Source organism: Heteronotia binoei, chromosome 21 (assembly GCF_032191835.1).
Source record: "Heteronotia binoei isolate CCM8104 ecotype False Entrance Well chromosome 21, APGP_CSIRO_Hbin_v1, whole genome shotgun sequence".
Lineage (NCBI taxonomy): Eukaryota > Metazoa > Chordata > Lepidosauria > Squamata > Gekkonidae > Heteronotia > Heteronotia binoei.
In genome coordinates this window covers 25,468,967-25,481,945 of record NC_083243.1, presented here as the reverse complement: position 1 = coordinate 25,481,945, position 12,979 = coordinate 25,468,967, and the positions used below count along the sequence as shown (strand labels likewise).

The following is a 12,979-nucleotide window of genomic DNA, read 5'->3' as shown; positions in this document are numbered from 1 at the left end:
CTGAATGCAGAGGTTCCTCTCAGTCACCATGGCTAGTAACCATTGCTAGACTTACTTTCCATGAATCTATCTAATCCCCCTTTAAAGCTGTCTATTCCTGTGGCCATCATTACATCCTCTGGCAGCAAATCTCACATTTTAATCACTCTCCATGTAAAGAAGTAGTTCATTTGTGGCTGGAGTCTCCTGCTTTTCTTGATACTTCCAGAGGGGTAGCCATGCTGGTCTGCAATAGAACAGCTAGATCTTCTTCGTGGTCTCTGTGCAGTCCCACACATGGGTCTTGCCGCAGGCAATGAATCCATTCCTCGGAGTTCCAATAGCTCGCCTATAGCGCTTTTGGCGCGCTCCCCTCCCGCCCTGGGGAGCAGGCAGCGACAGCGCATGCCTGGAGCGGGGGGGGGAGTGCCCATTCCACTCAGTTTCTTCCTTTCCGCCGCCCGGACAACACCTTCCTCGCTGCGCTCTTCCTTAGCTCGTCTTCTCCTCAGCTCATCTCCTTCTTGGCCTTCACTCTCCGCTTTATCTGGTATCGTTTTCTCTTCCCCCTTTTTTTCGTCCTGAAAAAACGAAAAAAAAAAAAAACACCGTTTCTGCGCTTTTCTTTTCCTTTTCCTACCGTTCCCTCCCTCCCTTCCCCCCCCCCCCACCGTCCGGGGCGTATGGAAGGGAAGGTTACCTTCAAAAAGTGTAGGCACTGTGGGGCTAAAATCCCCACCACAGACGGCCACAGTCACTGCCTTTTCTGCCTCGGGGAAGGCCATCGAGTCGACGCTTGCCCGCATTGTGCGAACTTTGGCAAGCAGGCACGCAAAAACCGCGCTGCACGACTACAGGCTTTCCTCTTAGAACGGTCCTTGCGGGCTATGCCCACCTCCGACTCGCCGCCTCCCCCACCTCGAGCGGGAGATTCGGCTTCCCCGGCCGCGCCTCAGTCTCAAAAGACGCACAAGTCCGGGAAACGACCTTCGAAGCACGCCGAAACCGGCCGCAAGTCTTTGAAGAAACTGCGTCATTCCGAATCGGAGTCGGCGCCTAAGAAGCCTCGACACTCGGATTCGGCGCCGAAGAAACCTCACCATTCCGAATCGGCTCGCCATTCCGAATCGGCGGACTCGGCGCCCATAAAGCCCCGTAACACCATGGCCTCGACTGCTCAATCGACTCCGACTCAACCACTTCTGCCGTCCGAATTGTCGACCCCGGCTGACGTCATCACCGACATGCCTCGGCTTACACCTCACACCTCCACGGCCGTGGAGGTGATTCCGATTCGATCTCGATCACCTTCAGTACATAGCGTGGTTCCTTCTGAGATCCTTGAACCCGACCGTACCACCGACCCGACACAGACCTACCTACGCCCATCTTTGCGACCTGACTCCTTCCACGACGTTGCACTCTCTCCGCTGTACCGTGAATCGGCAACTCAAGTCTCCTCCCATCGGATTCGAATCCGATCACGCTCTCCGCGTAGCCGCCACGACTCCGGTTCCTCTGTCTACTTTGAACAGCAAGATTACTACTCCAGACGGCGATATGAATACTCTCCTCTCTCCAGATCGCCCTCACCTCGACAGGGTCGGTCTCGTCACCATTCCGGTTCGCACTCCGATTGGGACGTCCATCATAGATATCAGGAGTCAGGCTCTTACTACCATCGTGATCCCGCTACTCCAAGGATCCGTTATGGCGGTTCGCCTCGGCCTCGTTACGCACGCTCAACCCGACGCGAGGACTCACCTCAACTCCACTTCGACCGCCCTTCTCGACTTCGTGACCCTCGAAGCCATTTCGAGTACTCACCCAGACTCCTTAACCGCCTCCTATCATCTGAGCAAGAGGCTGGCTCCTCGCGTCAACACCGGGAGCACCCTCGGTACCGAGACGTGACCAAACCCCGCACTGCTTCTGCCACTGTATCCGTGGCCCCGGATTCTCGACTTCGGTCTCCTCCCAAGACCTCGGAGCCTGCAGCTCCCATCTCGGAACCGATCGTTCATCCACCCTCCCCCTCCACGGCGGGCTCTTCCTCGGGCAGGGAGTCCCCAGCCTCTTCGGATTCGGAAGACCACTCTCCATCTATCCCTTCCGACCCTGCGCAACAGCTCCGGCTCTCTCCGTCGGATGCATCCAAGGCGTACCTCAACCTAATTACTTCGATGGCGGAGGCACTGAAAATACCTCTCCAGGCGGACTCCCCCAAAGTGTCGGACATGGTACATGACTTGGTGCAGTCAGACTTTCCGCCCGGGTCCTTGCTTCCTATGTTACCGGTGCACTTGGAGGGTCTTCAGGAGACTTGGGACAAGCCTGCCTCAGTACCCCCCACTTCAAAGAGGCTGGACTCCCTCTATCGAGTCCATGCCCCCGACGCTAAGTTCCTCGCCTCACATCCGGCTCCGAACTCTATTATTGTTCATTCTGCCATGAAGACCAAGCCCTCCAGACATCCCACGCCTCCAGATCGTGAAGGGAGGAAATTAGACACCTTGGCACGGAAAATCTTCACACTTGCTTCCACCAACTCGAAGCTTAACAATTACCTAGCTTATTTCGCTGCTTATACTTTTAATCTGGCGAACCAATTCACACCACTGATACCTTCGCTTCCTGATTCCTCTCAGAGAACAGCATCAGCCCTGGTTTCTGAGCTCTCCAGGGTTTCCAAACAACAGATTAATTCAATTCGCCATGCGGTCTCCTGTTCCTCCCGCGTCTTCGCTTCCTCAGTTGCCTTGCGTCGTCATGCTTGGCTAAGATCCACCAATCTTCAACCCGACATCAAGCAGAAGATAGAGGATCTTCCCTTCGACGGCCTGGGCCTCTTTCATGCTTCCACTGATGAGGTCTTGTCTTCCGTTGACGATGGTCGTAAAAGGGCCAAGCGCCCTAGATTTGAGTCCAGTGGTGCCTTAGAAGCGAAAAAGATTTTCACGGTATAAGCTGTCCAGAGTCAAAGCTCCCTTTGTCAGATATTAACGAAAGGAGCTTTGACTTTTGAAAGCTTATACCCCGAACATCTTGTTTGTCTCTAAGACGCTACTGGGCTTGAATCTTGCTTTTCTCGATCTTTCGCAACAGGCTATTTCTCCCCTCATGTCATTGTCATTATCCTGAACTGGGGAGGGATGGTGGAGGAGGGCTTCTTACCAGTAGGAGGGCTTCTTACCAGTAGGTGGAGGAGGGCTTCTTAGCAGTGGTTTGGGGAGAGAAGTTTCCAGGCCCCCTTTCGGAATGGCCAACTCCAGGTTGGCCTCGGTTCCTCCACAAAGAGGGAAAACTTCTAATGGTGCCTTCGACATTCTTTCTCTTCCCGCATGTACCTGTCTTAATTTTTCTCTTTAGCTAAGCAATGAAACTCTCAAGGAGCTGTTTGCGAAGCCGGATACGAACAAGGGAAATAGCGTCACAAGTGCTGAGACTAACTCAAGGGAGGAAGAAGAGGAGCGCCTGATTAGAGCGCTGTTGGATAGCTGCACCATCGGCAGGCTCGGGGCGCCGAACTGCAAGGTGAGTTGAGGAGATAGGGCTTTTTTTTTTTTTCAGTTTCAGAACCGTGTGATAAAGTTAGTATTGCAGGACATAGGCTGTGCTTCCATCCAAATCCGTTAATAGGATCAGCATTGAAAGCTGGCAACTTCTGACTTTGTCGAAACTTGGCCTCCTCTACCTTCATAGAAATATGGGAACAGAAATGGCATCTGAATGAAATGCACTGTGCTTGCATGATCTGTAATGGAGCAGCGAGTCTGGTTAGCCGTTAGTCAGCGTTTGTGCAGTGCTGATGCCTTTTAGTTAAGGCTTTGCCCAAGTTCAATCACGAGGCCTCTTAGGTTGGATTGAAAGAAGCTTTTAATGATGAGGCTTGCAGCAAACGTTAATGGCAAGCATTCACAAGACCAGGTCTTGCCAGACTGAAATGGATCAAAAGTTATCAGGCATAAGAGAAGCCATGTTGGATCAGGCCAGCGGCCCATCCAGTCCAACACTCTGTGTCACACAGTGGCCAGAAAAACCAAGTGCCATCAAGAGGTCCACCAGTGAAGCTAGAAGCCCTCCCACTATCCCCCCCCCCCCAAGCACCAGAATACAGAGCATCACTGCCCCAGACAGAGAGTTCTAACGATAAGCTGTGGCTATTTGAATTAATATAAAGTCTATTCTTTGGCTATCTCCCATCAAAGTCACATTTCAAGTACTCTTCCCTTTCCGGTCGGTCCACATCAGCGTTGCCCAGGGAGACCAGATTAGAGCTGTTTCCCCACAGTCCTCTTCCACCTGCAGGCCCACTACACATGAAAGACTAAATCCCTAAAGAAAATTAATGGGTGTTAGTACTCGTGATTAAAATTACAGTATGTGGTTAGTAAATCACGAAGGCTAAGATACAGTGAAATAATTGTAAACCATTAACGAGCAAGGATAATAATACCAGCAATACAAACAGCAGTAAGACACTGAGGCCATAACTGTCAGGAACTTGTTCCTGACAGTCAGGTTGCCATGTTGGTCTGCAGGAAAACAGCCTAGATTTGAGTCCAGTAGCACATTAAAGGTCAACAAGATTTTCAGATTATAATTTTTCATAGGATCATAGAGTTGGAAGGAACTTTCAGGGTCATCTAGTCCAACCCCCGGCACAATGGCAGGAAATTCAAAGATACCTCCCCCCCACACACACACCCAGTAACCTCTGCTCCATGCCCAGAAGATGGCAAAAAACCCCGCCAGGATCCCTGGCCAAACTGGCCTGGAGAAACATTGCTGCCTGGCCCCAAAGTGATGAACAGCATTTCAAGTGTCAAAGCTCCCCTTCATCAGATCAGCATTGAGCATTGAAAGCTTCTACCCCCAAAATTTTGTTGCTTCTGTAAGGTACTACAGGGCTTGAATCTAGCTATGCCTTTACCAACCCCATGGTGCAGTGGTAAAGCTGCAGTACTGCAGTCCGAGCTCTCTGCTCACGATCTGAGTTCGATCCCAGCGGAAGCTGGGTTCAGGTAGCCGTCTCAAGGTTGACTCAGCTTTCCATCCTTCCGAGGTCAGTAAAATGAGTACTCAGCTTGCTGGGGAGAAAGTGTAGATGACTGGGGAAGGCAACGGCAAACCACCCCATAAAAAGTCCGACGTGAAAATGTGATGCGATGTCACCCCAGAGTCGGAAATGACTGGTGCTTGCACAGGTGACTACCTTTACCTTTTATGCCTTTTTAAGATTGTCTGAAGTTCTTGGGGAAGACACACAAAATGCCACAGCTTAATATGTTGTTGCCACAGGAGCTTGCTTAAGCAAGACTTTGTTTATCCGATACATGGGAGGGTCCAATGAAAATGGAACTTGTGCATACGCATCAACATAAGAAGTGCTGTGCAGGATCAGACCAGTGGTCCATGTAGACCAGCATTCTGTTCCATACAGAGGCCAACCAGTTACTCTGAGGGGGCCAACAACAAGGTAACAGCTCAAGGCCTTTCCCCAATGTTGCCTTCTTGACATGGGTCTTTGGAGTTTTACTGCCTCTGGATGTGGAGATTATCTTTAGTCACCAGGACTAGAAACCATGGGTGAACATCTTTTGCATGAATCTGTACAATCCCCTTTTAAAGGCAGCCCTGACCTGGATGGTCTAGACTAGCCTAACCTTGTCAGATCTCAGAAGCTAAAGAGGGTTAGCCCTAGATCTTCATCGTGGTCTCTGTGCAGTCCCACATATGGGTAATCCGCAGGATCGGGCCTGACCTCGGAGAATTCAAAGCAATCTTTAAGCGTTAAATTTGGCGGCCTTCTCCTCGTCCTGGGGAGGAGGCACCGTCTGCGCATGCCTGGACGAGGGGGAGGCGCTAGCCCACTCAGTTTCTTTTTTACCGCCGTCCGGATCATACCTACCTCGTTGAGTCTCCTACTTCTTCATCGCAATCTACCTTCAACGTTTTTCTCCAGCTTCCTTCAACTTCTTCACCACTTTACACCTTCTTCTGGTATCGTTTATAAAAAAAAAAACTCTTGCTATTTTTGATCTTTCCCTTCTCTACCCCCCCTTCCCCCTTCCCCTCCGGGCGGATGGAAGGAAGAGACAAAATCACCTTCAAACGCTGCATTCGCTGCTCTGCTAAAATCCCGTCTTCTGACGGACATTCCTTGTGCCTTGAGGCGCATCGTACGGATACCTGCCATCACTGTATTCCGTTCGGCAAGCAGGCCCGTAAAAACCGCGCCGCGCAGCTCAAGAGCCATCTTCTGGAATCCTCTCTCCGACCAGATATGTCTCACGCGGCCCAACAATCTACGCCAGCTTCCCTAACTACTACGGGAGTGGCGCAGCCGGCAGCTTCCGTGGCACGGGCTCCCTGTAAGCTTAAGACCGGAAAACGTTCTAAAAAATCTGATGACGCCAAAAAGCGCCATCGATCCGACTCGACTCATACGGACTCGACCGGCCTTAAAACTTTGAAGAAGCCTAAGATCGGTCATAAGTCTTCTGAATCTAGACCTTCGACTTCGAACCCGATGACGACCTCCACCGCCTCGATCCCTATTTCGCCAGGCTCGAGATCGACTTCGACCCCAGCCATTACGCCGCTCGAGATAGTTCGTATTTCATCTAAATCACCTTCGATTCAGGGCTCTCCACCGGAGAAAATACTGGACATTGACTCACCCATCTCACCTAAAAGCCAGCGTCTCAATACTCTCGACGTACGTTCCGTTCGCGAAGTACCTCCACAACCGCTGGCTCTTTCCCTGGCCAGGGAACCTTCGACTCCTAAAGAGGTACCACTCCGTCTTAGAACACAATGATCCCGAAGCCGTCATAGGGAACGTTACTATTACTATTCCCCTTCGAGGTCCAGATCGCCGTCTCCCCGGGACCGTCGGAGACATCGAAGATCTCCCTCTCTAGACTCTTATCGTCCGGCAGAGCCTAGGTACTGTGAGGATTTCGGACAAGACTCTCCTCGACACCATGATCGAGCCTACAGAAATCATCGAGCTCGATATTACGAATCCTCTCCACACAGACGCTACCCCTGTTATGAGGATCGACCTCGATACAGAGAAGAACTGGCTCATTACATCTCTAAGCCCAAACCGGTTTCTCCAGCGAGGTCCACTTCTTCGGCTTCAAAGAAACAGCCTCCTACCCTTCCTCCGCCCAAACCTCGGGACGAACCCGATATCGACTCCGAAGCTGAGCAATCCGACTCCTCTCACTCTTCGACTTCGGACCCACACTCTCCACTCTCTGACATAGCTAAACCGGCAGAATTATCGCCTTCTGAAGGTCCTAAATCCTACTTGGACCTTTTGGCTAATATGGCCAACTCGCTTAATATCAAACTCGCCTCTGATGCCCCCAGAGTCTCTGACGTTGTGTATGACCTGGTGAATGCTGACCTTCCTGCTGGCTCATCCTTTCCCATGCTTCCCGTTCATCTCGAAACTCTCAAGGAAGCCTGGGACAAGCCGGCATCGGTACCACCAACCTCCAAAAAGGTCGAAGCACTCTACAAGGTCCATGCTCCAGAATCTAAGTTTCTGTTTAACCACCCTGCACCGAACTCTATGATAGTTCATTCCTCCTCTAAATCTAAACAAACCAGACACCCTGTGCCTCCGGAGAAAGAAGGCAAGAAACTAGACACCATCGGGAGGAAGATTTACTCTCTCACCACTGCCACGACTAAAATCCACAATTACATGGCATATTTTTCAGCCTATACATTTAACCTGACATCTTATCTGAACAGCCTGATCCCCTCCTTACCGGAGGCGACACAGAAACCAGCTGCCAACGCCCTACAAGAGATTGCCAGAGTGTGCAAGCAACAAATTAATACAGCACGCCACGCTGCCCAATGTTCCTCAAGAACTCTCGCCTCAGCCATAGCTCTACGTAGGCATGCCTGGCTCAGATCCTCTTCGCTCCAACCAGATATTAAGTTCAAGATCGAGGATCTCCCCTTCGATGGTCTTGGACTGTTTAATGCCACCACAGATGACATCCTCACCAACGTAGACGATAGTTGTAAGAGAGCCAAGAGACTAGGAGTCACTCAACCTCAACCTGCCAAGCAAAGAAATTGGAGACCATACAATTATAAAAACTCAAGATCTCCTAGACAACCAGAAGGATGGAAACGTAAGCCTCCTCAATCCAAACAGCCATATCAACAAAGGGCTCACCCACAAACATCAAAGAAGACTACTCCTACCACCAAACAGTCTCTTTGACTCCCCTACCCCCCTAAGACGTCCAGATATTCTGTTTCAGCCACACCATCACTCAGACATCCGTCTCCTACCCTTTTACCCCAAATGGGAGTCCATAACATCGGACTCATGAGTCCTGGCGATCATCCACAGGGGTTACACAATAGAATTCAGATCCACCCCGAAACATCACAGATTCATCACCACACCACCTTCCATACCTCTCCAAACGGAAATCTCATCCTTGCTGGACAAGGGTGCGATAGAACCGGTACCACCTCAGTATCATCGTACCGGATTCTACTCCCGTTACTTTCTGGTGCCGAAAAGAGATGGGGGACTCCGCCCTATCCTCGATCTCCGCAAGCTCAATCTCCATATCACCTACAAGAAATTCCGCATGATTACTCTTCAGTCAATCCTGCCTCTTATCCCAGAACAAGCCTGGATGGTATCAATAGACTTACAGGATGCCTATTTCCATATAACCATCACTCACCACCACAGAAGGTTTCTGAGGTTCGCCATCGGGGACCAACATTTCCAATTCCGCTCTCTCCCTTTCGGTCTCTCGATGGCGCCGAGAGTTTTCACCAAATGTATGGCGGTGGTGGCCGCAGCTCTGCGTCAACGAAAAATATCAATTTTTCCGTACATAGAGGACTGGCTGATCGTCTCCCCCACGAGAGAACAACTCCAACTGGACGTCTCCACCACTCTCTCTCTTCTAGCCACTCTCGGCCTCCAAGTCAACACATCAAAGTCCAAGTTAATCCCAACTCAGTCAATACAGTTCATAGGAGCAAATATTTCTACGGTCTCCCAAACAGCTTCTCTGCCTCAAGACAGAATACACAGCATCCAGTCTCTAGCCAACACAATTATCGCTCACCGCTCCCAAACAGCACTCATCTACCAGAAAATGCTAGGTCTAATGGCAGCTACCACTGCAGTCCTCTGCTTTGCAAAGCTCCACATGCGCCCTCTACAACTATGGTTTATCAGGACCTTCCACCCTCAGAGGCAGCATCAGTCCATATTACTGACTCTTCCGTCTCACATCATCCCATCCTTAAGATGGTGGACGATACAACATCACCTCTCTGTGGGAATGCCATTCAAACAGGCACCTCCCTCCGTGATCGTCACCACCGACGCTTCCAAGTGGGGATGGGGAGCCCACTTGGGAGCCCTCACAGTTCAAGGCCAATGGACGAACTACGAAAGCTCGCTCCATATCAACTGCCTAGACCTTCTAGCAGTCCACAGAGCTCTGAGGTCATTCCTTCCATCTCTACAGAACTCCCATGTCCATGTAACCTCGGACAACATAGCCACTGTCTTTTACATCGACAGGGCGGCACCGCCTCCACCAGGCTATGCAAGAGAGCACTGACCCTATGGCACTGGTGCATCAGCCAGGGCATCTTTCTCACAGCAGTCCATCTACCAGGAATCGAGAACGTACAGGCAGATGCCCTGAGCCGTCAACTGGTCAACGACCACGAGTGGTCAATCAGCAAACAGTACCTCCTACTGGTCTTCAAGGTCTTCGGCACCCCGGAGATAGATGCGTTTGCATCCCCGTCCAATGCCCAGTGCACCCGCTTCTACATGAGAGGGCCCCCGTCCCACCTCTCCTTAGGGGACGCCTTTCTCCAATCCTGGAAAGGAGCAATTCACTATCTCTTTCCTCCCATTCCTCTCATAACCAGAGTCCTGCAGAAGATACAAGTGGACCACACCAACTGTATCCTAATAACTCCCTGGTGGCCACGTCAACCCTGGTTCACCACCCTCTTGCTTCTGTCCAACAACACATTCCTTCAGCTCCCTCAAGTACAGGACCTGTTATCCCAGCAACACGGCAAAGTCTGGCACCACAACCCAGCTCCGCTGAAACTGACGGCCTGGAAAATCAGTTTTTAGACTTTCCTCACGATGTCCGTCACATCCTAGTGAATTCCAGGAAGCCTTCCACCAGAAAATCCTACTCATTAAAGTGGAAACGTTTCTCTGTCTATGCTTCCAAGAATAACTTTGACCCTGCCCGAGCTACCATCTCTCAGGTTCTATCCTACACTCTAGAGCTTTCAAAGGCTGGACTTTCCTACTCCTCTCTGAAGGTCCATCTTGCAGCAATATCTGCTTTCCATCCTCGCATCGAAGGCGTGACAGTTTTTTCCCACCATGCTACAAGAGCTTTCCTCAAGGGCATTATTCGCCTACACCCCCCAACTCGACAATTCCTGCCGACTTGGAGCCTTTCTCTCGTATTAAGCCAACTCATGAAGCCTCCTTTCGAGCCTATGGCATCTATCCCTCTTCATCTGCTATCTTGGAAAACGGCACTGTTAACTGCACTCACTACAGGCAAGAGAGCCAGTGACATCTGTGCACTCAGGGCAGATCCACCGTACACCACTTTCCATCATGACAGAGTGGTTCTCCGCCCTGATCCCACCTTCCTGCCTAAAGTCGTCTCACCCTTTCATCTAGGGAAACCCTCAACCCTTCCGGCTTTCTTCCAAAATCCTTCGGATGCAGGTCAACGGGTGTTACACAACCTGGACGCACGTAGAGCCCTTGCCTTTTATATAGACAGGACTAGACAATTTCGTAAAGATCCAAGACTCTTTGTTGCTTATGCAACTCATAACAAGGGCAGTAAAATCTCTACCCAAAGACTTTCGAAGTGGGTTGTCGCTGCCATTGAATTATGCTATTAATTAGCGAAACAGCCAGTCCCGGAGCACATAAGAGCTCACTCCACCAGAGCCGTCGCTACCTCGTCAGCCTTCCTGAGAGGCGTCCCAATAGAGGACATCTGTGCTGCTGCAGTTTGGTCCTCCCCATCTACCTTCGCCTCGCACTACACACTTGATGTTCGTGCCAGGCGTGACTCATCTTTCGGGCAGGCTGTACTACGTTCCATCTTTGACTGAATGGTTCTCCACTCTTTACCGTGAGTACCTCACTCTCTATTACCTTTCTTAACCAGATTTACTCTTGCAGATCCAGCACCCTCCTCCTGATGGAATAGATCGCTAATCACCCATATGTGGGACTGCACAGAGACCACGATGAAGATGGACAGGTTTCTTACCTGTAACTGATGATCTTCGAGTGGTCATCTGTGCAGTCACACATACCCACCCAGCCTTCCCCACTGCTGGACACTCCTCAACTTTAATTTTCCACCTTTTCGGCGGCGGCAAGAAATTGAGTGGGCTAGCGCCTCCCCCTCGTCCAGGTATGCGCAGACGGTGCCTCCTCCCCAGGACGAGGAGAAGGCGCGCCAAATTTAACGCTTAAAGATTGCTTTGAATTCTCCGAGGTCGGGCCCGATCCTGCGGATTACCCATATGTGTGACTGTACAGATGACCACTCGAAGATCATCAGTTACAGGTAAGAAACCTGTCCTTCCTGCTTGGATGGGAGACCACCAAGGAAATCTAGGGTCGCTACACAAAGGCAGGCAATGGGAAACCGCCTCTGGAAGAACTTTGCCTTGAAAACCCAAGGCCATTCCAGCAGCTGCAAGTGGAGGAGTGGGGAATCAAACCTGGTGCTCCCAGATAAGAGTCTGCGCACTTAACCACTACACCAGGGCCCAGGTCAGACACACATAAACTGAGATGGGCATGGATGAAAGCCAGATGCATGTCGGATTTTATGCGGTTGTCCGAACATCAGCATCTGGCAATGGTCGTTGGCTCGTTCATGTCCCGAACTGCCATGACTGAGACGCGGACTTTTTTGATAGTACATTAAATCCGGAATAAGAATGCTTCCAACTTTCTATGTTTGAACACTCTGTTGTAGCCGACTCCTTGCAAGCGCACATGCGCTTCCCTACAAGAGCCCACTCCAAATGATATCATTGCGCCAGCAATTGTTGACTCAGCCTTCTAACCTTCCGAGGTGGGTAAAATATGTACCCAGTTTGCTGAGGCGGAAAGTATAGATGACTGGGGAAGGCAATGGCAAACCACCCCGTAAAAGGTCTGCCATGAAAACTTCAAGGTCTGCCATGAAAATGTCAAGACAGTGTGCGTTTGCAATAAAAAAGGCCAACGCCATGCTGGGAATTATTAGGAAGGGAATTGAAAACAAATCAGCCAGTATCATAATGCCCCTGTATAAATCGATGGTGCGGTCTCATTTGGAGTACTGTGTGCAGTTCTGGTTGCCGCACCTCAAAAAGGATATTATAGCATTGGAGAAAGTCCAGAGAAGGGCAACTAGAATGATTAAAGGGCTGGAGCACTTTCCCTATGAAGAAAGGTTGAAACGCTTGGGACTCTTTAGCTTGGAGAAACGTCGACTGCGGGGTGACATGATAGAGGTTTACAAGATAATGCATGGGATGGAGAAAGTAGAGAAAGAAGTACTTTTCTCCCTTTCTCACAATACAAGAACTCGTGGGCATTCGATGAAATTGCTGAGCAGGCAGGTTAAAATGGATAAAAGGAAGTACTTCTTCACCCAAAGGGTGATTAACATGTGGAATTCACTGCCACAGGAGGTGGTGGCGGCCACAAGTATAGCCACCTTTAAGAGGGGTTTAGATAAAAATATGGAGCACAGGTCCATCAGTGGCTATTAGCCACAGTGTGTGTGTATATATAAAAATTTTTGCCACTGTGTGACACAGAGTGTTGGACTGGATGGGCCGTTGGCCTGATCCAACATGGCTTCTCTTATGTTCTTATGTTCTTCGTGAAAGCAGCGTCACCCCAGAGTCGAAAACGACTGGTGCT

At 50.5% G+C, this 12,979-nt stretch overlaps 1 protein-coding gene across 2 annotated transcripts in view; it reads left to right on the top strand.

Moving 5' to 3' along the window:
- Positions 1-12,979, top strand: part of TDRD9 (tudor domain containing 9) — a 182,700-nt gene that overhangs the window by 155,585 nt on the left and 14,136 nt on the right. For both annotated transcript variants that reach the window (XM_060262919.1, XM_060262918.1), the window contains exon 29: positions 3,349-3,513. In XM_060262919.1, the coding sequence (XP_060118902.1) occupies positions 3,349-3,513 (165 nt within the window). The remainder of the gene's footprint in view (positions 1-3,348; positions 3,514-12,979) is intronic.